The 25,984-nt window shown below is 40.5% G+C and overlaps 1 protein-coding gene and 1 long non-coding RNA gene across 2 annotated transcripts in view; one reads left to right on the plus strand and one right to left on the minus strand.

Moving 5' to 3' along the window:
* LOC146698870 (nectin-2) overlaps positions 1–3,356 on the plus strand; it is a 92,014-nt gene extending 88,658 nt beyond the window's left edge. The window contains exons 7-10 of the mRNA XM_085471722.1: positions 62–194; positions 377–443; positions 580–651; positions 1,834–3,356. Coding sequence (XP_085327848.1) covers positions 62–194; positions 377–443; positions 580–651; positions 1,834–2,052 — 491 coding nt within the window. The 3' untranslated portion in view covers positions 2,053–3,356. The remainder of the gene's footprint in view (positions 1–61; positions 195–376; positions 444–579; positions 652–1,833) is intronic.
* A 2,407-nt stretch (positions 3,357–5,763) lies between these two features.
* LOC146698871 (uncharacterized) lies at positions 5,764–25,800 on the minus strand. The gene is made up of 2 exons (XR_014922729.1): positions 25,737–25,800; positions 5,764–7,220 (listed from the first exon to the last, which is right to left on the minus strand). It is a non-coding gene; the product is annotated as an uncharacterized LOC146698871 (long non-coding RNA).
* Positions 25,801–25,984: the final 184 nt, after the last annotated feature.

Genomic DNA, 25,984 nt, shown 5'->3' on the forward strand with positions numbered 1-25,984 from the left:
GCGTTCATGCCATCTGTAGTCTGGTCTAATCGTATTTGACATATTAATAATATTTTTCCAGAGACCCGTCTTCCAGAGAGGGGGCCTACTACAGGGATCATCATTGGAGCCATCATAGGGGTCATTATACTCATAGCCATCATTGGAACTGTCATTGCCCTGTACCGCAAACGCAAAGCCAAAGTACTTGGAGAGTAAGTATCTCTGTGAGTGACTGAGTTTCACTTCAGTTCACTGTTGCTGATTTCAATGAGTGTTTGCTCTTTTTTTTTTTTTTTTTGGTTATTTGCAAATGATTCCATTAGATGAAATGCCATGCAGCGTGTCTCATGCTTTTGTGAGTCATTAAATGTGTGAATTGTGTGTTTTTGTGCAGTCGTCCACCAAAGTACAAGCCCCCTCCCCCAAATAAGACATTTAATTCCACCAACTCTGCTAACATGGTGAGTCGCTAATTGAAAAGTCCTTGGAAGGACAAAAGTATCACTATCCTGACATCTGTCAGGTCACTCGGCACATATCACAACTAACAGTTTTGTTCTCGTGCTGTATAATGATTGTTTAATTGTGTGTCGACAGCTGCTGAACTCAAGCAATGCCCCAGTGGTCCAAAACGACTTCCACTCCACCCAGAGTCAAGAGCCAGTCACGGTAAGGATGCATGCTGAGTACATATGTGAAAATGACACTTAAATGCATATTTTTCGAGATCCTATCAAAACAGAATCTCCTCAGAGTACTCTTTTTTCAGCATCTGTTTTTGGTTTGGTAAAAAAACAAACCAAAACAAATGTTCAGGACCATTTTAGATAATTGGCTACATAAATCCCAGTTTGATCTCAGGAGCAGTAAAACGAATGCATACATTTTTTAACACGGTTGCAGTAAAACCACTGCATTTGAAAAGCAGATGATAAACAGCCTGAGATGTCCCAAGAAAAATATGTTCAATGTATTTAGTGTACTCAGTCATTGCATGCACATTGTACTTTACAACAATCAAACAGCAATTGTATTTTTTCTTTGTAAAACTTATTGCAATTATTGCACTTTCAAATAAATAGTGTAAGGTACAAACCCCTTAGTGATGTTATTGTGCAGATTAACTGCATTATTATAGCTAAGTGGTTAAAATCATCAACAGATAACAAAAATGATATAAATATTAATAAATCAATAATGATATTTTAAAATGATCATTTTTATGATTCTGAAAAATGTTTTTTCACAAAATTAGTATGTTTATTTTCAATATTTCCAATATATTTTGGTTATTTTCCCCTTTGTAAAACAGTTATCTGGCACAAGATTAGATTTAGATTGTTGTGCAGCTCCGATAATTAATCTGTAATAGTTCACAGGGCTGCACATGAGCAGCCTGTTTAATTCACTGATTTTATTTCTGTTTAAATATTCTGACTTCCTGGGCTCCCCACCCCACCCTTCCTACCCCTGCTTTGTTTTTGCTTCCTCCTGTGCCACCCTAAAATCCTGTATATGCCTCTGATACTTGTGATAAGCTTTTGGTCCCCAGTTATTATTAACTAGAAGACTAGAGGTGAAACACTTGCTATGCTGGTTTTGATCAATGCCATAAAAACCTGTTATTTTTATCGTTGCTGGTGATAGTCTGGTTTTCTGGAAAGTATTTATTATCTGAAAGAACTGAAAGAAATCTCATTGATGATGCTATCTGAGTCTAACTTAATGTTTCATCTTTTTTAGAAGGTGATGATAGAAACCACCTCCTATTTCACTAATACAAATACATACTCGGTAAACTCTCGTAATTCGTAGTTGTATGATATGCTTATCTTTCCTTATTGTTGGCAGGACCTGGATGCCTATCAAGATGAGGATGACGATTATGACAACGGTGGTTTAAACAACAGAATGCATTACGTGTCTGGTGCCCCCTCTGGCTGGGATGATCCAGGGAATAATGAGGTCCTTCCTCCTTATCTGCACGTAGACGTTGACCGCCAGGACTACCACCCCGTCCCCAACATCAGCCGTGGTGAAAGCTTCGTGTCGTCTGCCATGTTTGTGTGAGGGCTGTCAAAAGCCACAGAAAGTTGCTAATGTGTGTAAATATGAGCGTATGCGAATGATTGAATGAATGAATTCATATTTCTGTAGGTACGTGGGAATGTGAACATTTGATGCTTTAATTGTGAATTTTCAGGTTACAGGTAGTCTTTATTGTGACGCAATCACGTCCAGCCTTGTGTTGCTGGTTGCAAACGTCCATCAACTTGAGCCAGCAAGACACAAACTGTCGCCAGTGCACACAGCTGTAGAGCACAGCTGCAGGAATGTAATGAGATTTTTATTCTTAAACTGTACATAAAGCAAACGCTGTTGTTGTTTTTTCATATTCAGCTCATGAACACTGTTGAAAGGAGCAGATGTTGATACTGAATCTGTTTGCATTGCTGTCATACATATTTTACTGAGGCGGCATGGTTAAAAGAAGCACAGTATGTGGGTTTTTACGCGATACCTCTGTTTAGTCTTATGTCTCACGTTGTTGGTTTCAGTCTCAATAAAACAGGCGCCCCGCGGAGAAGCAATTAGCAGCAGTTAATCAGGTGGTGCTTAGAAGACACCAGCAGACCGTGACGACATTAGGTTTTAAACTGCAGTCAGTGGGGGTTTACTGCTGCTGCAGCACTTTGTTTTGATTTAAATATTTTCTTTTTACCGACTTTTTTCTTTCTTATTTTTTGTGCATCTGGATTTTGCCTTTCTTTTGCAAATGTAATGTCATTCATCTCATTTGGAATCAAACTGAGAGTGATCCTTTCTTTTCTTTCTTTTTTTTTTAAAGTGGATCCATCCCTCAATATTTAAACCATAGCTTTTCTCAGCACTGGCAGTGCAATATGAGGGATATTTCTTACTAAAAAATGAAGAACCAAAAATGCATTTTGTACCTATTTTTATTAGTCGTAGCATCATAATATAAACTAGCATGCTGAATTTGGTTGAGGGCAAATCTGGATTATGTCTATGAAGTCTACATTGTTTATCTCTCTAGTGGAGGATTAAATTATGAAGTTGAAACAGAGGTTTGCAAAGAGCCTGTTTGTATTCTCATATCGCCGTCCATTATCAGGCTCAAGGGTTAAAAAGGTCAATTGTGCTTAGTCAGAATATGTCTCTTTGTGTTGGTGCCAACCAGGGGTTTATTTTATTTAACCGACTTTTGTTAAAATTGAAGTACTTTCTGAAATAAAGTTGGCTTAAATCTGTTTTACTCCTTTTTGCATTGTATTATCTCAGTCATTCTGACTGTTTTTCCATTTAATAAAGTAAACGGTAAACTCTGATCTTATTAAAAAACATAAATTTGACTTTGTGGTGTTGGTCTTCATTGCAAACAATTCATTCTATTGCCCTCAGTTGTTATTCCTCCATTTCACCAGATGGGAGCAGTGTGGACTGAAAATCCATGAGTGTTTAGCACAGCAGAGGGAGTCTTGATTCCCACCTGCTAATGTGTAATCCAAATAATACAGATATTGTACTGGGGAGTGCTTCAGCTTTGATTGAATACTGTCACTTTGTAGCATTTACGAGTGAATGATGGGTGGAGTGTGGGGCAAACTGAAGCTGCAATACCAGCAGATTTCCATTTAAGGACTGCAGCAAGCTCTAGCTCACCTGATACGGTGGTAGGCACACTCTGTGCTCCCCCCCCCCCCCCCCCCTCTTGTCTGACTCATCTCTTTCTATCTCCAGCTGTATTCCCTCCAATCCTGTATTTAAACTCTACGTGCACTGTTACCTAAGAGCATCGTTTTTGGATCCGCATGGTTCACTTGCAGCACTGTGACTACACCAAAAGGGGCCAGATATGTGTTCCAACTGACTATAAGGATTACATGCATCACTTTCGTGCACCACTGACTCATATGTATAAACTACTTGTGTCTTGCAGCTTATCTGTATTAATTGGCACGGTGTGCAGCAGTGTCCTGACTGAGCGGGTCTGCTGCAGATTAGCCTGAGGTGCTGCAGATGAAGGTGAGGCCTGACTAGCACTCACCATGACTCTGCAATCTGTTCCCTGCCTGAAATTCTGATCACACAGGTACATGGTGATTCTAGGAAGTACTCGGTGTGTAATGGGATTACTCCCGACATAATATATTCTTTTTCGGAGGGCCATTCAAAACTTAACGTCAAGGTCAGCTCACTCTGCAGAAGCAGTGAAAGCTCAAGTGGTACCTGGGATTTTATTGTGTGCTAGCAGGGTTCTCATAACTAGACTTCGTGAACTGGCATTTAGGTAATGAGTGAAGAAGGCAGAGAATAAACCTTCCATGCCTTCAGTGCTGCTAAGCTGGTTAAAAATAGAGGCAGAAGAGAGGGATTGAAAGAATCGGGGTGGACAGAGAAGATGGGGGAGGAGACTACTAATTTGACTCCCAGTAAAGTAGGTAAGCAGGGAATTACCGGGTGACCTTGGCTGCGAAGTAAAGCAAATGTGTGGCAAGATGTTAAAGGCTCAGAAAGAAACTCACTTCATGCAGCTACAGTGATCCTGAGTGCTCTTTGCAAGCCACCAGCTGCCTCATCCGATGGACAAACACTGCCTGGGCTCATCATGTGCATGACAATGATGAGCATGTTTGGTTGCATGCTGATAGCTTGGTTGGTGAGTAAAGACACATTTATAAGTACAGGCCTGACAGGGATTACTCACAGAACATCTTGAAGGATCTTGAGTATCTATTTTAGGAGTGCAGATTAAAGCTAGCAGTAGCATTTAAGCAGCAGACTGAAAGGAAAAGATCATAAAAGAGGAAAGAGATTTGATTTAGTCCTGCTACTTAGAACTGAACCTTAAAGCAGCTACAGGAGAATGAAATGAAACGAGCTCCCCATCTCCATGTGCACAGGATCTGTGCTCATATGTTATCAACAGTAAAAACTAAAGGCCATGTGAGCAAGTTTTTCAAGTACATTATACCTGAAAAGTCCTGTCTTTTCAAAAGAAAACTTCCAGGAATTATCTTGAGAAGCCTACAACCCCCCCCCCCCCCCCCCCAAAAAAAAAAAAATTCCTCATCCGTTCCCATTTCTCTCTCCAGCTTTCACTCTTATATTTTTCCCCATTCTAAACGCCTTCACTTCTCAATTCTGTAAACACCAGGCCAGAAGAACACGATGTCTGAGGAGAGAGCAAGAGGGCGAGGGAGGATTCAACACCGGCCCCGTGGTGAGTGACACTGTCGAGACACCTGCGCAAAAGGGAAGGCATGTGAGTCAAGAGGGGAGTGGAAAGAGGGAGAAACTGATAGAGAGGGTGATGTAGATAAGGGGCACAGGCCGTGAAAGAGAAAGAGGAGCTTTGGAGGATTAACGGGGGAGCTGAATTTGGAGGGCAGACGAGGCCAGCAGACAGCAGCTGGGGGAGGCCTGGATCACATCAGATTGGTTCAAATTTTAACTTTGTTTCGCAGATGGACTTCCTTTGAACCCACAGACAGGGTTATTGAAATGGTTTAGTTACATGCTTTACTATTAAAAAAACGTATGTGAATCTGTGAACGTTCAAGAAAAAAAATGACCAGTGACAGATTGTTCTTGAAGAAAATGTATTAACCTTAAAAGACATTTAATGCAGGGTCAAGTGAGACTATAAATAATTCCCCAAAGATTGTAGGTGCTGCAGTGTCGAGTGACCAGATTATCTGATTGGCTGGTTGTTGCTGTTCCACACATGCTTTGTATCAGGAAAAACAAAAGCCTTCTGATTGTAACAACTGGAGGCTGTTATTTTTGCTTTAATCTTCCTGTAAGGCTACAAAAGATTGTCACAGATTTGAACCAATTATTGTGGACAAATTAATTAATGGCAACAATGTTATCACAACATCTGTATTGTCTTTACAGGCAAATGAGCTGTCTGCATGCATGGCTGTCCAAAAAGCATGAAAAAGAACAACTAGTCAGATATTTACAATAATATATGATATGTGCATTAAGACAATATGCACGTGTGTATTACCATCATTTATAAATATCATATAGTAACACTGGTCCTGGACCAGTCTACATAGTGACATGAATCACAACTCATTTGTGGACTGTTCAGCTTTTATTGTGATAGGAGAAAACAGGAAAGCTGGATATATAATAATATAATAAAAATAATGCTGGATGTAGTAAATATGATACAAATTAAAACCCATATATGCAAATTCATATTTAATCTTTTTTATTTATTTTATCTGCCAGGAGGTTCAATAAACACTTCATTTTTCAAAACAAATAAAAAAAATAGAAAATTATGGAAATTATTTCATGCTTCGGGCTTAGAGACCTAGAAAAACCAAACAATGTTCTTCCAAATGAAAGTATCTGTATTTAGAAAAGCTTACTGTGCTCACCGAGGCAGTAACATGTCAGCAACACTTGAAAGAAACAATAAAACACTGTATGAATATGTGTGAGTGGAGGGGTGTATCTCGTACAGAGAAAAATAGTAGCAGTAACCTCAATATTGCCCATTGTACATTGGGTGAATAGACTCTCTGTGTGCGATATGTGCAACTGTGTTTCCTGGGGAAGTCCTGATCTCTAACGGTTAAACAGTGGTTCCCTTCACTCTGTACTTACTGAATGTCTCCCTTTAACTGTCACCACATTTTTTCATTTAAATAGGTGGGATGTCCAACATGCCCTTTAAATATCTCCCCGAGTGAGCTCAAGTCTCCCTGCTTCTCTTATGCTTTTCCATGAATGATGTTATCATGTCATAAGTACTTACTCAGTTATTATCAGCAATGAGCTGTTGACAGGATGTTATCCAGCCTCTGCTAAAATATTTAGTATGTGAGAGTGATGCATTGAGAAGTGGCTGTTACACTACACATTCATCTGAGCCTCACTGCTGATCTGTAGCTCTGTCCTCATGACACGTCTTTCCCCTCCTTTCATATTTTGTCTTTTTATTGATCCTTTATCTATGTATCTATTTATTTTTTCCTTGTGTAAACTGAAGAAATATTCATTTTCAACAAGCCTAGCAACACAAGAGTCCTCCTCTTATGCAGGTGATATTATGTTGAGTCCCAGCTCTGGTCCAATCAAACAGGGGCGGGTTTCCTCTCTCCAATCGCAGCCGTTCGGCCTGCACTGCAGCTGCAGGCGGGACGGTGGGTGTGCACGGACGTGCATGTTCTCTTTATCTAAAGCAGGTGCTCCACCTGGATAAGATGAGGGCGAGAGACAGAGCAGAGAGAGAGAAAAGTCACGTTTTATTGGCTTTATTCGATATAGAAGGAAGTCCTTTGGCATATCTGAATATGTTACGATAAGCTTCACTCAGCAGGATGAGATGAGAAAGGCCTTCAGCCTTTAGGTTAAAACTACAACTAAAAGTGTCAATCACAAGTGATGATGCCACGAACACTGCTGACATTTAATGATTTATGGTTAATCAGATGATTCTCCATGAATGACAAGTTAGATGTGGAAAAAGTTTTATAAGTTGCTGCATAAATTAAACAATGGATCACTTGTATCCAGATGCTCTCTGTAAAGGCTTCGTAAGTAGTAACTAATAGCTTTAATAATGCTTACTAGATAATGCGCTCCTCTTTAAGGATTGAGGTTCTTTCCTTACATCAAGAATTAATATCTACAACAAAGCATCTTCTACAGGAACAGTGTTTGTCACAGCCTTTGTGTAACTGACGTGTTGAGGTTTGTCAGTCTTTAGATTTTCCAAAGTTTTATTTGCTAATACAATGTTTATTAATGACATTAATTATGGGGTTTCCATTTACCACATAAATGTATGCAGACTCTGGGAAGTGCCCTTTATTCTGTGTTATATAACTCCCTCTGCTGTGTAATATTTTTCTAAAATGTCATCAAGTCTTCAGTAACAAATGCTAGAAATAAATCTCCAGTAAGAAATTCTAAAAAAGGCTCTGCAGCAAAGCTCAAGCTTATTTGAAAAACTAGCGCTTGTGTCATAAAGCAATTAAAGGTTTTGAAGTGCGCGACTCAAATGTTGTTGTTATCAGAGAAAATGTGAATCATCAGTATACATGAATATACTGTCATGAAATACTTTATGGAGGGTTCTTATCAGAAAAATGACACTTGTAAATTGTTTGCAGTGACAACTTTAAGTGTAAAGTTGAATTTGATCCTTTCCTGTGCTCTACCTAACCTTCATAATGGTATTGTAGTTTTTTACTGACATCTTTAGCCCCCAATTTTTTACTTTCAAGCCACCTGCTTGACACCCGCCAGGTCACTGGTAACCTCAACTTGGCTTAAAGGTACGGTTAGGTTTTGGTTAACTCTGTTTGCTGAATTTGTTTTAGAGGTGGCTTTATAAAGTTTCTGAAAATGTTTCGATTTAGCATGAGGTTTAACAAAACTGCCCAGTGGAGTGCTTTAGCACAGGAGCAGGATGCCATCTACCAATTCAGCGGCTGGTTGGACGATCCCTGGGTGTTTTAGTCTGCATGCCAAAATATCCCTCTCGATCTGTTCATGTTCAGCTGAGTTAATAAACTCCACTAAACTAACCAAGAATCTGCCCATAGCTCAGACAGGTAAGCAATGATGGGCAGATGATTGGCAGATGTTCAGAGCTTAAGGTCCTTGTGCTTCTTGGATACAAACAACAGCTTGTCATTATGGTAAGTTGCAGTGAATTGGGCTATCACAGCACTTGAGTGATTCTTTGCATAGTCTAGATTATCTGAGGCTTGATTAAACATACTCATTAAACCATTCATGAGCTCTCATTGTCTCCATCTAAATTTTTAATGTGTCTGTAGTTTATTAAGACATCTTTCAATTTATTATCTTTTTAAATCATCAAGACAAAAGCTCCTTGAAGCACACAAAAACAAAGCTTGTACTTAGACATAAATAAGAGTTGGCTGTTTAAATAAAATGAACCCACAATAGTTTGGCCTTTCAGTTATGAGTATTATTTACAATAGAGCTACTCCTGCACTGAGACACACTGGCTCCCTAATCAGCCTGGGTTACACTTTGCTTCACTCTATGTTTGACAGAGTGAACGAGTAAAACCAGCCAGTGAAGTCAACACAGCGCAGTGCCAGATGTTTTATTCCTCCGTGATGGCACAACATTTGAACAACTGAGTGCCTCTTGGGTTCTCATCCAGACTCCCTCCCCTTTATCATCCCTAATTTCATTCAATCCAAAATCACATTTCTGGGCAGTCGCGCAACCTTGTCTTCCCATACACATACACACAGACACACTAATACATTCAAATGGCTGCCAGGGAAATACTTGAATAATGACACATGAATGGCTAAACCGCTCATTCAGTCAGAGGAAACAAGCCTTGATTTAGCAGCACAACATGTTAGCATGTGCGAGCTGACATGACATAATCTAATGAATCATGATTTATTTGAGGGTTAGAGCTACTTACGTTGATGAGGTGTGCGTTTGTGTGTGTATGTGTGTGTCCCTATTAGCCTGCCAGGGTGTGTCCAGATGTTCGTGTCAATTTGATCAAGCCCGCAGCCATGCCCGAAGTACTCCATAATCCTCATGGAAACAGATTACCAGGGCTTGAATTTATCAATATAATCCTCAAGCACAGTTAGCTCCAAAGAACACAAAGACATCTATCCCATTATATTCATATATTGATCTCGATCTTATCTTGCTGCAGAGATTGTTACTGGAATTTCAATGTGGGCTGTATGCCATTATCTGCTGCTGAAAGCATGTTTGACACAATGAAAATCCAACTTTATGATGCATTTTTCCCCTTTAACACATAATATTAAGAAGATGAGATTGAGATTAATAGATCCACACAAACAAAAGTACAAAAGTACTAGAATTTTAAAATCGCTGGTTCCTTGGACAGTATTGTGAAAAAGTCTTGAGCCTTGCCCCCGTCATTTCTCTGTATCTTGCTAAGAAAATAGAAAATAAGTGTTTTGTTTAAACATTTGGGTTTCTTATTATCTTCAGGAATAGCTCTCAAGCCTTCTTGAAGGACATTCAAAGCTGTTCTTTGGATCTCAGCTGCCTTTTGTTCCATTCTTTTTCAAGATGATCCCACACTGCTTCCATAATGTTGGCGTCCTGGCTCTGCAGAAGCCAATTTATGACTAATTGTTTTCCTATCCAGTTATGCTTTTAGTGCATTGGCAGTGTGTTTGGGATCATTATGTTGTTGTTTTTATGTTGAAAAATGTAGCTGTTGCCAATCAGATAATTTCCAGATAGTATTGTATGTTGTAATTTGGTCACCTTTCCATTGAGACCATTTCTGATGAGGCTTCAGTAAACTGCACTTCTCAAGTCCTGTGTCACATCTTTGCAGTGTTTTTTAATTTTATTTTCCTTACTGTTCATCTACTGTAGATATTTTTTAGGTACTGGGTCTGCGACACACAACACTGGGTCGCAGACCCAGTACCATGACATTGGGAGCTGTTTAGTGAAAATATTATTTTATTTCTATCAGGCTGAGTTATGTTTATGATTCAAAAAAGCCTGGAGATCTATTACTCAATATAAATTTTACAAAATTTCAAGAAAGTCTGAACTTTTGCACAGTACTGTATAAAACCAAAAAATACTTTCTTCCACAAGTTTGCCTCCAAGGGCCACACTGCCCTCTGTGTCTCACCTTGGTCGTCAGTGGATGATGATGACCTCAGATTTGCCACTGTAAAATATCTGTGGAAGTTTAAATGGAAATCTGACAATCCCTTCAGCTTTGCCTGCGGGATAACGTTCCGCTTCACTTGTTTATGCTTGTGTGTGTTTGTGCGCATGTGTGCAGTTAAGTTGCCAACTGCATGTTCTCCTGCGCACTGTCATGCATAACCTTGGGAACTATCCTTCCTCTAAGCATCATGGGATGGACGGGGAATTATCCAATCAGCCGTTAGGGTCACCCCAGTCAAATGACTCTAGAGACTCGCTGCCTCCCACCCCCTACACCACCCTTTTCATCTCCTCTCTCCCCATCACATTAGTCATCGGTTCATACGCACATCCACGCAGAGTGTTTGATGTGTAAATGCGTGCCGAAGACACATACAGTATAACTAGGGCAATTAAAGTCGAGTGTAACTGACGTGTTACAGCTTAAATTAGACTCACCAAGAGCACAGCAGCAAGGGAGGAAGAAAGAAAGAGCAACGTGAAACAGAGTTGAGGATAAAGAAAAAAGAAGGAGTCTGTGGAGGACAAGACAGGTGACATTTAAGGGGAAAAGTGCAAACTTAAGCTCTTTTGCAGCATTAGCATCTGTGTTTCTGCCCAACTGAACACTCCTCCTGCCTGTAAGTGTGTGATTTAATAATTCAGGGTAAATTAACATAACCTAAACAAATTGTCCCAAAACCTGTTTCAAAACGAGTGCTATTTATAGGCATCGAAAAGTCTCAGTGGTTGGAAGACAGCTAAGCTTAAAGGCACAGCTCACCCCAAAGTTAAATATAGACGTTTTTCTTCTGGGCTGTAGTGCTCTTTATCTGTCCTGATCGTTTTGGTGTGTCGTGAATATAATGGAATTAAAGTTGTCTTGTAGCGCCAAAAGGGCCAAAAGACCCAGCAGCAGCATCCCTATTCAGAGATCATAACCTTATCAAATAAATTCAAAAATACTGTGAAGTTAGAACAATTTTTTTTAACAATCGAACCACAATCACAAAAGAAACGTTACTGTTCAGCTCAGGGGGATGTCATTAAAGTTTACATCCTATTTTCCTGTCATGAGGGTGACCTCTGTGAGCCGTGTAGTTTCGCAGGAGGCAATAGTTCCTTCATGGAACTGCACACGTCATGTCTGTTTTTGTGGGTGGAGGTGTGTGTGTGGTGGTGGGGGGATTCATGCTGTATTTTTTTATCTTTGACATGTTTTTCACGCGTCTCCCATTGCCGATGAACTCCGCCGCTGTCACTCCCTTCCCCGTTCCAGCCACAGTCAACAAATCGGCATTCACCCGGCACACGGTGTCATCCATATTGAGATTTTGAGGACTACATGGGAGCATGTTTGTGCTGCTTAAAAGCCTCTCTCTGTGGGCAAATGCATGCACAAACAGACAAAACCGCAGTACCATAAATAAAACATCAGGAAGCCGGGGTCAGAGCACACAGTCAGCCACAACACTGCACTCCTGGACCATTTAGGGTTAAGAGCTTTGCTCAAAGGCAACATTCTTGAGGAGAAGGTTTGAACATATTGTTGCTCTTGTATTCCCTCTTTTCCAGTTGGTGACATCATGGTTAGTCTAATTTAAGGTCTGGCATGCCTGTTACATTTCTATATCACACAAGCTCTTTCTTGTATATATTATGAATGCCCATTTAGCCTACACATCTTGTGTGGATGCAGACACAAACACACAACCCTACTGAGAGAACAATATCTGAGAGAGTCCATAATGAGTACACGGCAGCCTCTTTCTGTCAAAACCATGCTCGGGATAAGGGCACAGATACACATCCAGTGGACAAGCCTAAGGGACAGAAGACACAGAAGAGCACACACATAGATATGCACACATCTGACACACACTCACAAGACAAATGAACTTCCAAAATTAGCAAGCAGAGTGGAGATGTGTTTCTTTTTCTACAGTATCTTTACCTTTTTATTATATTCGTGTGTACATGTGTATGTGCGTACGAGTGTGTTCATCACTCGATTGGTCCGGTAGGCCACTGTCTGACGCGACCGGGAGCAGCAATAATGAAAACGCTGCTGAGGTTGCCTAACTGGCATAGCACTCCATCACACTGACTCATTGGGAACAGCAGCACACACACACATGCTCATGATCCATGCAGAAATATGCTGACATATACAGTCCCACACGTCACTTCATACTCTCTGCTCTTGGTGCCTTTTATGCCATCTGTCTTCTACATGCACACACGAAGACACACATGCACACGTGCAAACACTCCTTTTCTCACCCGGAACAGAATGAGGACACGCACAGCCACACAAAGCAACACATCTGGTTAGACCACAGCACTGCAGTTCCTGCTGCTGACGTACCACACACGCAAGGTCTGGATGCCTTGCTGAGCGCTCTGCAAGCAAACAGCCGTTAGATCTCCGTCAACTGTTGTTAAAACCATATTCACCTCTTTATCCAGCTTCAGGCTATTTTTGTTTCCATAAACTGTATTTTTAAGGAACACTCGAATGTTTCAAAAAACACTTATCGGCTTTCATGCCAAAAGTTACACGACACCATTAAAAGCGCTCCTTGTTTGTATGGTAAATATGAAGTTAAACCAATGAGAAGTCAGCTTAGTGTACACTGTAGGCAGGTGGGAACATCTCACTCAGCTTTATACCTAGTTAACAAAATCTGCCCGCCTACAGATCGGGATTATATTCTGAACTACTTATAGGAACTGCACCTGGCCAAGAAAAAGTACGGTGCAAAATATCCCATCTGGCCCTCCTTATAGTTATATTTTTTATGCATTAAACTTATTTGTTTTGTTTTTTAACATGTCAGTGTCAGCTGCTCTGTTTCCAGTCTTCATCTTTAGCCAAGCCAGTACTCTCCTGGCTTCGTCATCATAATTACTATAAGACTGAGTGGTATCGATCTCATCATCTATTGTTCTCATACTGTCAGTAAGCATACAGCACAGATTTCCATTTTCTTGGCAAACAGTTCTGGGAGACCGTTTATTCAACCTTAATCACATTTTTGTGCCCGTATTATTACTACCTCTAAATGTGAGCCTTATTCTTATTCTCCTCTTTCATCCCTTTCAGAGAAACTCTTGTGCAATAAGAGTGTGGCGTGCTGTCAATTTAATCTGGATGGGGTGACGTCTGCATGTCTGCCTCAGAGGGAGAGAAAGACAGAGAGGTGGAGTTAGGCAGAACTACGCAGCTGAACTTTTAATCCTCTTAGTGTCCTCAACTATCTATCTCTCATTCATCTGTCTTCTGTCTGTCTGCAACTAACCACTCTTCTACTTATTGTATCCATCTGCCTATTTCATGTAGCGCTAAATTACCTCTGAGGTTGAGATGAATACATTTCATTTTCTTTCTTGCTCTCTTTTGCTCGCTTCCTGCCTCATCCGTGACTCAGCCCCTCTTTCCTCCCTCCTTTATCCGGCTCCTCTATGTGCTCTTCCCTCTTTACCCTCTCCATCTCTTGGGCCCCCTGCAAGGTCGTTCCCAAGGACGGCCTGCTCCCAGCATCCCCTGCCTGATAGGCCGATAGGTATTAAAGGACCGCTTCCCCTGGTGGAGCACATGGCTCAACTACAGCTCTGCTATAACGCTGTCATCATTCCCATCACTCCCGAGGCTGTTTACTGTACTTCCTTCTTGCACATACACACACGTGCCAGCTCACACGCATCAGTGAATCCAACGGCACAGCTAACACAAGATGCTGACAGTATATTATGCTCGCATTCATACGCTAGCCGGATTCTTAAATCAGGTGGGGGCTGCTTGCTACTCCACACGACAGGCCACTTATCAGAGTGACAAAGGATGCATGCCTGCAAATACACCGATGCACACAGGCAATGAAAGAAAAGTACTTGACCCATGCTGACAGATAGCCAGCACTGTCTGAACTAAGCAAACCTTTTCCTTTACTATAACCTAGTGTGACACAATACAAGCTCAGCAGACCTGAAAAATACAAAGCGAACAGCTTTAAAGCAGCTTGAGCGGTGAGACAGTCAGCAATTTGGCCTCCATGGACGACAAATTCGGTCTAATGTGCTGTCTGGAATAGAAAGAGGATAAAAAATCTAAATTATTACAGTTGAGCTGTGAAGGATTCCTAAAAAATGACTGCACCACTCATCTGCTAATCTGCTGAATAATCATAGTTTTTAAAAGCCATTTTTAAAAGCGGTGACCTCATTTATGAGCCAAATTGACACTTTGTGGCATTAAATACAGAAGTCCTGTGCTTTGTTATATCTCATTCAAAAAACAAAAATTGATATCAGAACCTGGCCGACCATAGAAAGCTTGGCAAGTCAAAGCAGTCTCCTGGAGAGTAGAGGATAAACAGCACTGATGGTAAATTTCAATGCCAAACTATTGGCAGTCTCCAGAGTTCCCACATTTGTTTGGGGCAGGATCATTATTATGTGTGACAGATGCTGGGAATATAGGGAATGACTCCATAAATCCAATTTAGATTTTTAGCCTGTTTGGACTTCTTCTTTGAAATTACACCAGTTTTTTTATTTCATTCTATTGTGTCACATAGTCAATGAAAACACTTCACAGTGTGCGCGTTTTGTCTCATCAGTCAAGAGAATATTTTCCCAAAAGTCTTGGAGATTATTGAGAAGTTTTCTGGCAAATGTCAAACAGTTTTTGTCTAGTTTCTTTCTTGTTGTTGAAACATGAACTCTCACCTTAACTAAGGCAAGTGAGGCCTGGAGGTCTTTAGATGTTGTTCTGGGTTCTTTGTGACTTCCTGGGTGAGTCATCAGTGCGCTCTTGGAGTGACTCCTGGGAAGGTTCACTACTGTCCCAAGTTTTCTCCATTTGTGGATTATAGTTCACGAGATTCCCTTTAGAAATGACTTTGTAACCTTCTCAAGACAGATAGATATCAGTGACACTACATCAAAGCAGTATGTATTGCTTTTTGAGATCTGTTAGCTTACTTCATTTTGTCAGACAGCTTCTATCTAAGGGATTTCTTGATTCAACATGTCTGGGAGTAAACATGCCTGGGTGTGGCTAGTGAGTTTAGTTTCATTAGCCAAACCCAGGCTTGATATGAACTCAGCTTTTCAAAAAAATGTGGTTAATAACAATTAATCCATGATTTAACAGGAGGGACAATTACTTTGGACCAGTTTCCTCTTTCGAGGTTTCATGTTTTAAGTTAATTCTGATTAAGATAAGGTGAGGGGCTCCCTTTTGTAACTTAATATTTACCTTAGAAAGCCAGCGTTGTATCAGCCTTTTCAATCAACTCAACAGTAAATAGTTTTTCTCAAAACTGCAAATCCACAAATGTGTTTTACACATCTATGAGGATGTTTTAACTCCATCAGGCCTTTCTCTTTACCACTCATACAGTTTAGGGCGTCTGGATCTTATCCAGGCTGAGATGTACATTGGTAAACCCTGTGAAGGTTGCCAGCCGGAGACAGACAACAGACAACAGTGATAACCACTGCACCAGCATGGTGGCTGTCACATAATTGATACCATCATCAGCACAAGTTTCACATTATGTTTCTTAACTACTGCTGCTTGGGATTGAATTAATTATGAATGTGCGCAGGCTGCACACTGTCAACATATTACTCAGTCTGCTATTAATTTTGTTGATCGCTTTATCACATTCTTAAGTTTCATTATGGTATGCAGAAGAGTTTAGTAAAATCATGGCAATCATAGTAAAATCACTTGCTTTTAAAAAATAAAATCAGGATTTTACTGTGAGACATGAGTTTTAAAAGGAAACAAAGTAACAATTCATTAAAAAAAAAAAACTTTACTGACTAACCTTGAGAATTTTTTGAATGTGTATTCTTTGGTTGAGGATATCCAGTGAAAACAAACACCATGGACTTTATTTATTTCTAAAATTATCTTCCAAAATGCCAGTAACGTCTATTTAACTTTTGGCTAAAACATGAAAGAACTCCAAGGCACTCTCTCTTCAGATAAAACTGAAAGGCCTATCCCTGAAAACACTGGATATTTTCTAGTTATCTGCCATAAATTGTTAGCTTCCCTTCTATGACGAGAGTGGAATATTCCACCAGTGAAGCTCCACCAATAGGAGGAGTCTTAAACCTGGACAGACGCGGGAGATCGACACCAAGTCAGAAACAGTCGCCACATTCAATCTAAATTAAACAAGATAACACAAAGAACCATCAGTCATACACATGAATGCGTCTTTTAAGTCAAATAAGGTTTATAGAAAAGGAGTAAAAATCTAAGTCCTCAGTTAAGCTGGAGTGTTTAGTGGCCTGTCATTATAAATCCAAAAAGCTTCCCTTTGGTATTTAACCTTTGTTTAACCAGGCAGGTCATTTAAAGAAACCTTGCACTCACTTCCAGCCGCATATTTTTTCTTTTGTCTGTATTGCAGGAGCTTAACCCACACTTCAAAATAATCCTTGTTTTTCCAATACATTGCTTTAGTGTGTTCCCTCAGTTCATCAAAGTCCGAAACAAGCTTTTTTAACTTGAGCCAAAATAAAGAAAAGAAAAAACACAAGGCAGCCCAGGCTTCAAGCCAACTTTCTTCTGATTTCTCGACCCTTGAGTTGTCTGCCTGACACATAAAGACACTATCACCCCTCTTTGAGACTGTACAGGCCCAAAGGCAGAAAATGTGGCATAACATGTTAAATTACAGCAACTATACAATCACTGCCTGTTTATTAGGTGCACTTTTTCAACTGCTTGTTGATGCAGATATCTAAGTAGCCAATCGCATGGCAGTAACTCAGTACAATAAGCCACATATGATCAAGATGATGTGCAGAAGTTCAAACTTAGCATCTATGTGCTGTTGAATGTGGAAGAAAGGTGATTTAAATGACTTTGAATGGGGAATGGTGGTTAGTGCCAGACAGGCTGGCCTGAGTATTTTAGAAACCGCTGATCTATTGAGATATTTCAATACAACCATCTCTGCAGTTTACAGAGAAAGGCCTGAAAAAGAGAAAATATGTGAGTGAGTGAGTGAGTGAGTGAGTGAGTGAGTGAGTGAAGATGACTTGTTGATGGCTAGCTGCAGGAGGAGCTAAAAGGGAGGCACCAATAACTCAAATAACCACTCTGTACAACCGAAGTATGCAGAAGATATTTCTGAATGCACAACATGTATCGATCCTTATAGCAGATGGCCTGCAGCAGCAGAAGACTACACTGGGTGCTGCTCCTCTCAGCTAAGAACAGGAAACAGAAGCTACAATTCACACAAGTTCATGAAAATTGGATAACAGAAGACTGTAAAAACTGCTATTGACAGAACTAAAAACAAGACATTCATAATCTACCAACTGCACAACCATCATGTCAGAATAGGACCAAACAAAGAACTATATTGAGACACCATTGCAAAACAATCACATATAGTTTTGCAGTCAATTTTAAAGCGCGTTGTACCTCAGACTAGCTCTGCCCAGATCAGTGTCTATATGCAATATGTGCAATGCCTAATAATATACCATTGGAAGTAATGATGGGGGAGAACCTCTGTAATCAAGTGCATTGTAGGCGTTGCTTAAGAAAATACAACTTTAATTGATGTGAAAAGCCTATTTTGACATCTTTTTTGAGTGAGAAAGAGCAGCGTTGCTGCAATGCTTTAACAGTGGGAAATGAGGTAATGGGCATTTATGGTCTTAATGGAACTTTAAGTGTGCTTTAAGTGCACACTGAGAATAAATACCTAATAGTAGGCCGTTACATAAAACGGAAAACAAGTGGATGGATGTTTAATGTCTAATGGCCTTGCACACTGAGACTTTGAAAGCACATTAAGTGCATTTTACTTTCATTCACAGTTCTTTTACTCATTTGTGTTTGTAAAAAAAATATAACAGAGAAACCCCTGAGCTGAGTACAAAGAAATGAGCAGCTGATAAACTTTGTGCGAAAATGCATTAACCAAAACCACAAAAATGGATTTCAACAATCTGTTCAATTTAATAAAAATTAATTTAAGTTGCAGATGAACTGAAACCACTAAGAGCATGACATTATTAATGGCTTTTTTGCAGATATTACTGTGACTGGTTTGTGAGAGGTATTTTAAGTTATGGCAAAAGTAGCAAAAAAAATGGTGGTGAATAGGATGCAGAAAGGCTTTGATGTAGTGGCTGTGGTGCTGAAAGGACAGCTACCGGACGAGGCGGAGGAGTCAGGAAGGAGGGAGGAGAGGAGGAGAGGAAATGCTTTAGAACCAGATGTACAGACAGAAGGAGAGAGGAGGTGACTGAAAAAGATTTACTTGATATAATTTGAACAGTAGGAAGATGAAGTCGTGTTTAAATTTGGCTGATTATCAAATAAATTGGTGAATAACTTCAATATACTGTAAAAGTATATGGGTCTACTGAAAGCACCAGTTTTTTTCCTTTCTTGAAAAATCCTTCCTCTGTCTTTGTTTTCTAAATTGTATTCTGATACTGGCAGCAGACAGTCTAATAGCACATAGCAGGATAGGCACAGACATAATTAAAAACCTGATAAATAGCTGGGCGTCTGAGGTCTGGCCACTGAACATGCTGCTTTGCTGGCATAGATGCCTGGAGCAGTTACTGTCATCACTGACACCTTTGCTTTTCCTGCTATTCAAAGTCGCAGGTTTGCAGGTTCAGTCTATTACAAAAGGTTTGCATCTTTTAATATTGGACACTGTGCTTTGATGCAACGCCATTTTTAGCTTCTGTCTCTTTAAGTTCCTCCTACGCATTTGTGCTCAGTTGTGCAGCCAATAGCAGGATCGGATTTTGGCATTTTAGCCTTTATTGTATAAAGAATAATATAGCGAGTAAATAGGATAGTGGGCTGGATTGGCACACAAGAAACACCCTGAGGGCGACTGGATCCTGCCCCTGTAGTAACTTCTTGGCATATGGGTCACCTGCTCAGCCAGGTGAGTTGTAGCATAACAGGACAATTGACGTGTAATGTTCGAAGCTGAAACAGATTCAGAGTACGGAGTAAGCAGTCGGGAAATAATGACAGAGTTTGAGCCAGCTAGCTGTATGTGGATTTAGTTGAATCAAACTTTACTATTTAACACACTACCATAAATGGTATAAGAGGGCATTAAGGTGGTGCATTGCATAGTGATGGAGATAGGTATCGAAAGAAAAGGCTGGCTTCCAAACAGGGCGTTTATTACTTCCCTTAATTAGACGTCCTGTAGCACTTTGTGGACATGCACAGACTGTGCTTAATTATGACTCTGTCTTTTATCATTCAGTGAAATATGTAAAATCACTTATAGTAAATAACAGGGACAGTTAGCATAGCTCAATTAAATAGCTCCCTGAGGCACCACCAGCTGCAGAAAGAGGTAAGACATGATCCTCCTCACTGACTCTTAACGAGTTCCCAATATTTCTAATTTCCAACTCTACAACTATTGGACTATCATATAGTTCACAGTTCAAAATATTTGTTATTTCTTTTATACAGGGCTTTGACACAGACCCTCCACCAAGTTCCTTTTCCTTTAATACCCCCCTTCTCCCCATTCAAGTAAAATGTCTTCTGATTGGCTGCTTCTGGAAGATTTGCAGCTAGGAGGGGCCTCTGTGCTCACAGCCAGAGCTCTTTACCTAAGATTAGGCATATAACCTGCTCGCTGACATCATACAAATCTAATTGTAGAAAAAACTGAGCATTTAAACAGTCTGAAGCTTGAGCTTTTCTCTGATAGTTATTACCTGTATATATGCTGAGCTCATAATTTCAAACTTTGACCTTGTTTAATATGAACATCCACCTTTCTAACAATATATATGACAGAATCTAAGTAAAAGCATTATAGATAATATATGTCTGCTGCTGATATCCAGTGTGCCTTCTGCATTGTTACAAAAACTGCTTACACTGTACTAAACCGCTGATACTGAGAGGACAGGAGAACATGCAGACTGAGAGGACTGTAGGAGGACACACTGCAGGGGGCTGACTCTCACATAACCTGACTTTTTTAAGCTTTTTCCAACCCCGTGATTCATTTGCTCATGCTGCTGAGTAGGAATCACGTATGAGTAACCAGGTTACTGACGTTCCCTGCAAACATTATGATATGATCCACATAACTTAAAATCTAGCTGTATGTGTGCAGTTGTGTCCTCTGCTTGGGTCATCTGGGTGTCATTGAGCCAGAAGGTTTAACAAAAGAAAGCCTCTAATAAGGAACAATGACCTACACCCTGTGATGTCACTGACGTGGCAATCTAACAAACAAGACATTTTGATATTACTGGCCTGCCAGTTTTAAATCCCAGTGTTTGCTAAACAATGGCAGAGTTAAGGTGCTTGGGTTTCCTCGAGTTGCACAAACAGATGTGTCTGTAAGAGGTTATGATGTTCACAATAATGGAATCCAAGTTTTACAAAATGCTTGTATTTGTTCCTTTCAGCTTTTTGTGGGAGTCTTACTTTTGAACATCCCCAAAACAAGTGGGCTGAGCTCCCACTACCACAAAAGTGAAAACTTATTCATAAGTATTAATTATTCCTAACACAGACTGATTCAGGACTCTAAAGTTTCGAGATCTGCCCCTGATAAATATAATACAGCTGTGAGCAGGTAGAGGGCCTTTAACATGAGTGAGGGTGACATGTAAAACTAGACCATTCAGTTTCAGGAAAAACCACTTTGGACTGCTGTGATTGCGAAACCTGGTCTGTGGCATGCTGCTAAAAAGTCAGTTAAGAAGCAGTTAAAGTTTTCATGGTAATAAAACCTGTCAAAATTTCTCTGAAATGGGCTCAGCACTCCTCTCGCAAAATGGCTTTTAAAGGTCAAACCGTAATTCGTGTTTACATGAAAGACGACATCTGACGACCTCCCCTGGACCCTTAATGGATGTTTTTTTGTAAACCATTCATAAAATAATTAAAAATGGTACAACATATGTCAAAACACTACAGAACACCACCGAGCCGATCATTTTGGTTTTTGAGCAGTGCAGGACTAGTTAGGTGCAAAGGTTTCTTTTCTTTGGTTTTATTTCAATAGAGAAAAACATATAGTAGGATTGCTTGCTTTGCAACAACCCCACCAATAATCACCAGGGGTTTCCTTATCATTGTAAAATGTTTATTCTCTTAGGTTTATAAAACCCTGAAAACCTTTGTGCTTGCCAAAGCAAGTTGTTAGATTTATACTCTGAAATAAATGCTTTTATGTAAAGGCAGCAGTCGTACATAGATTGAGAGGGTGAATAAAGATAAATCACTCTCTTTCTGTTTATTGTCTGTCAAACAAAACTACTCTCCATCATTTTCACAGATTTCTGTTTTCTAATCTGCTTTTCTTGTGTTCTGTATCCAATTTATGATACGTCTTCTGTCCTTCCCCTCAGTGCAGCTGTATGATAACCACAGCTTCACTGCCAGTCCTGTATCAATCCATCCACGCTAAATCCCAGAGGAATTTTCCACCACCCACCTGGCTCTGTTCTCCTTCATCCATGTCTTATTTCCCTGCATTCTTTCTCACGCTTTCTTTCTGTCATACTCCTTAAGCCCATCAGCCTTTCTATCATTTATCCTCCTGCCATCTCCTTCCTGCTCCTCTCCGTCTTTCTCTCTCTCCCCCCTCTCACTTCTCTCTGCGTCTCCTCTTTTCCTCCCTTCTCCCTGTTCTGGACACTGTGAGTGGAACACAGATTATGTCAGACATTTATAAAACCGGATTAGCTAGGATCACCTTCACACATGCACACACGCACGCAAAAACAGATGACTTCGTACACCCCCACTCAAACCCTAATTTTAGCTATCCATAGATACACTGCAATGCCAAAAGTATGCGGACACAGCTGTTTACATAATTACTAGCAACGTATGCTGCACTTCTGGTCCTTTTCTGCAGTTATCTGAACTAAATCTCCCTCCAGGTCCAATGAGGATGCCTACCAATACAAAGGAAGGGTCAATAACGTGCTTGCACAGAGCAATGACACTAACCCTGTCCGACACCTCTGGGATGACCTGGAATACTGACAGCTAGCCAAGTCTTATTGCCCAGATACACCACTTGTCCTCACAAGCCCCTCTGTTGCTGAACAGGAGCAAATTCCTGCAGCCACGTTTCAAAATCTTGTGAAAAAGATGAGTAAAAAATGCAGTAGAAGCAATAATGCCTTTTAATTATTTTCTATTCTGTGTGGACATAGTGTTTTAATGCAAGCATTTTGCCATTAGGTATGTTGAAACTAACAAATACTGCATCCATACATACATATGCTATTTCCGTCTGATCCATGCAGTTTTTCCCCACATGGCCTCCACACGCACGACCTATGACTGCAAAACCCCATGATATACACCATTCACCTACAAAGCCTCTGACGTCATATTGTCCAAAATAACTGACTATGCACTCGTGACACAAGCACATGGCACTTGAAGCCATGCAACTCTACTTCATTACTTCATGTGAATAAGTCAGACGCAGCAACGCGAGCAGAATCCACAGAATCGGTAAGAATAAAAATATGAGCCAGCTTTCTCTCTGTGCCATCTCTCGCTTTCCTTCTCTCTCTTATTCTTTTCTCCCTGCATCCCCCACCCTCCCTCACTCAACCCTCAATTTCTGACTCAGCAGAACAAGACAGATACAAGGTCATCTGACTGCTGTTGCTGTGGAGCACTCGATTTGGGGGGATTCTTCCCTCCCCCCTCTTTCTTGTACTGCAAGGCGGGTAAACGTTGGGAGGTAGAGAGGCTGAAAGGAGGGAGAAACATCAAGGCATGACAGAGGTTATGGAAGGGTACAGCTGGCAGCCATTTTAATTCAAATGAAAAGAACTTTATTAGCAGCAACCACACTGACAATGTCACCCTCACTGGCAGCACTGAGTGCTTCAGGATCAAATTATTAAGCCTAGCTGTGCATTGCATATATGGGCTACATATCTATTTATTTGATGCAAGGATTTTGTAAAGCTGAAAGCAACAGAAGCTGTTGAGATAAGGGTAAAAATAATAAAGATGTTCTGCATAAAATATCTACATGTACAATGTGGTTGCAGAGTGAAAACTGACAGTCAGATTTAATCAAGACTGCTCCCCATCCATGAAACCCCTGAGGTTTATAAGCATATGTTATTACTGGCTGGATACTAAACTGCATTAGTGTTGTGCATTTCTTATATATCTCGTATAGATTATCAAATCACATTGCTAAACTGCTCAAGCTTTACGGACATATCTTTAGATGGATACTATTAAAACCCAATTCTTCATGAAACCACAATAGAAATGTTTGGGGGGAAAAATACAAACAGAACATTCCTAACAAAAGACAGCTTGTACAGTTGAGTATATCTTGTAATAAAGGATTAGATAAAGAGAAAACATGATGCTCTGGAGCCTTCTCTTCCACCAAACCAGCTGAACACAGAGAAGGTCAAAATCTTAGAATTTTCCACCACAGTGACAGAAAAAGCAGGTTAGGTTAGGTGTGCATATTCATGTTACTTTTCATAGTGCCGGCACTGACTTTAGGGTGAGCATCCCACAGGCAGAAGAGTGGGTGGTAAAAGGTCAACAGCCAACATTTATCTGGATTTACACAGAAGCCTGTTATTAATACAGACGGGGCAAAATGTTCTTTGAAATCAGATCTTAGACAAGCAGTGATGGAAAAACAAAGTGTCAACGTTTAACATCTTGTTAGTGTTGTATGAGTGGGATTTACCAGAATGTGCATTTGAAGCTTTACCCCGTCCATCTGGTTGTTCGGGAAGGTTATGAAAACACCAAGCATCCACAAACAAAATGATTACTCACTGCTAATTGCATCTCATTGCGTCTTTACTGATTCATACTTCCCATATCAGATTAAATAATAAAAAATAAAAATGCAATGTGCACCATAACATCTTGTTTTAATAAAGCATCACGGCTGACTGACCTCCAACTCTGAGCTAACCTCATTCTGATGCTCTGGGGCTTCACGGGGCTGAGTGGTCATCGTCTGGACCCACAGCAAGAAACCCAGTGAGGCATGACAGCAATCTGCTGCAGGGACAGCACGCGTGACTCCCAGCTTTCCCTTGCAAATCAGGCATCGCTGTGCATGCATGCATAGTATATATGTGTGTGTGTAACTTAGCAACTCTGCATGTGTGCTTCCACTGCAGCATCACGCCTTCATTCCAAAGCACGAAGAGGAAAAGAAAAATGTACGACCAAAACCATCAATGATAACTCACTGCTACACACGTGCCAGCTGCCTGTCATTTTTGCATGTCCTCTGTTTGTCTCTCTTTCATGCTCTCTGTCTTTGAACTCTCTGGCACCGTTACAGAAAGCAAAACTCATCCCAGCCTGTCCATCTTTCTGCCTGACCAGTGTTTAATGAATGCAGTCTAATTTGTTAGACTATCTCATTAATCTGAGTGTGTATCCTTGCAGAACCGGTCAATCCTGTGTGTAGGATTGACAGCTAATCTCATAAATGTCAAGTAAAGTGAGCCTTCCGAAAATTATTGTAGTGCTTAAACAATCCAAGTTGTATTTCTTTTTTACTTCCATTAAGATTCATCTAGTTTCATCCTTTTTTACTTTCCTTTTTTTAAATTTTGTTTTGTTTTTTGCTTAGAATAAGTCTCCCCGTTGGGTGAGATGCTGACTCTGCATTGTCAGAACTGTACACCTGCTGATGGAGCCAGTCAGGTTGCAGGCTGCTTTCTGCAGCCGACCATGCATCCCGATATGCAGTGACAGACTAATGACTGAACTGTGGCTCGTGACTTCACCCTCATTCTTTCTATCTGAATTTCACACACTTTGGATGTCCTGCTCTCTTTTCTCTGGCTGCTGTGCCCGGGCCCACTACTGAGGAATGGATGTGCACAACATGCTCATGATAGGACCAACACAACATCCAGGTGCTTGCTTTATACATGCAATAACCTACTGCACAAAAAAACCCACTATTTTATGGGACAGCAATACATTACACGATGAACAAACACAATCACGACAACTAGAATCTAACCTTGTGCGTCCATTTATACAAAATTTCAGGATAGAGACTCGCGATGCTGCTGGCTGCAAGCCTCGGAATTCTGCATTAAAGCAGGAGGGGCAGAATTATATAGTTCTATTGGCTGGCTTGTGGAGTAGGATAAATACAATTGGTCGGAGGCGCTCATTGGCCAGCTCTGTCAGTTCTCGATTCACCGATTCGCTTCTTTCACCGGCGGAGTGATGTCGGCAGAAATGGGGAGGGAGGTGGTACTTGTG

This window comes from Copadichromis virginalis, linkage group LG11 (assembly GCF_057382275.1).
Source record: "Copadichromis virginalis isolate Kocher_CV1m ecotype Utaka linkage group LG11, C_Virginalis_male_GT1.1, whole genome shotgun sequence".
Taxonomy (NCBI): Eukaryota; Metazoa; Chordata; class Actinopteri; order Cichliformes; family Cichlidae; genus Copadichromis; species Copadichromis virginalis.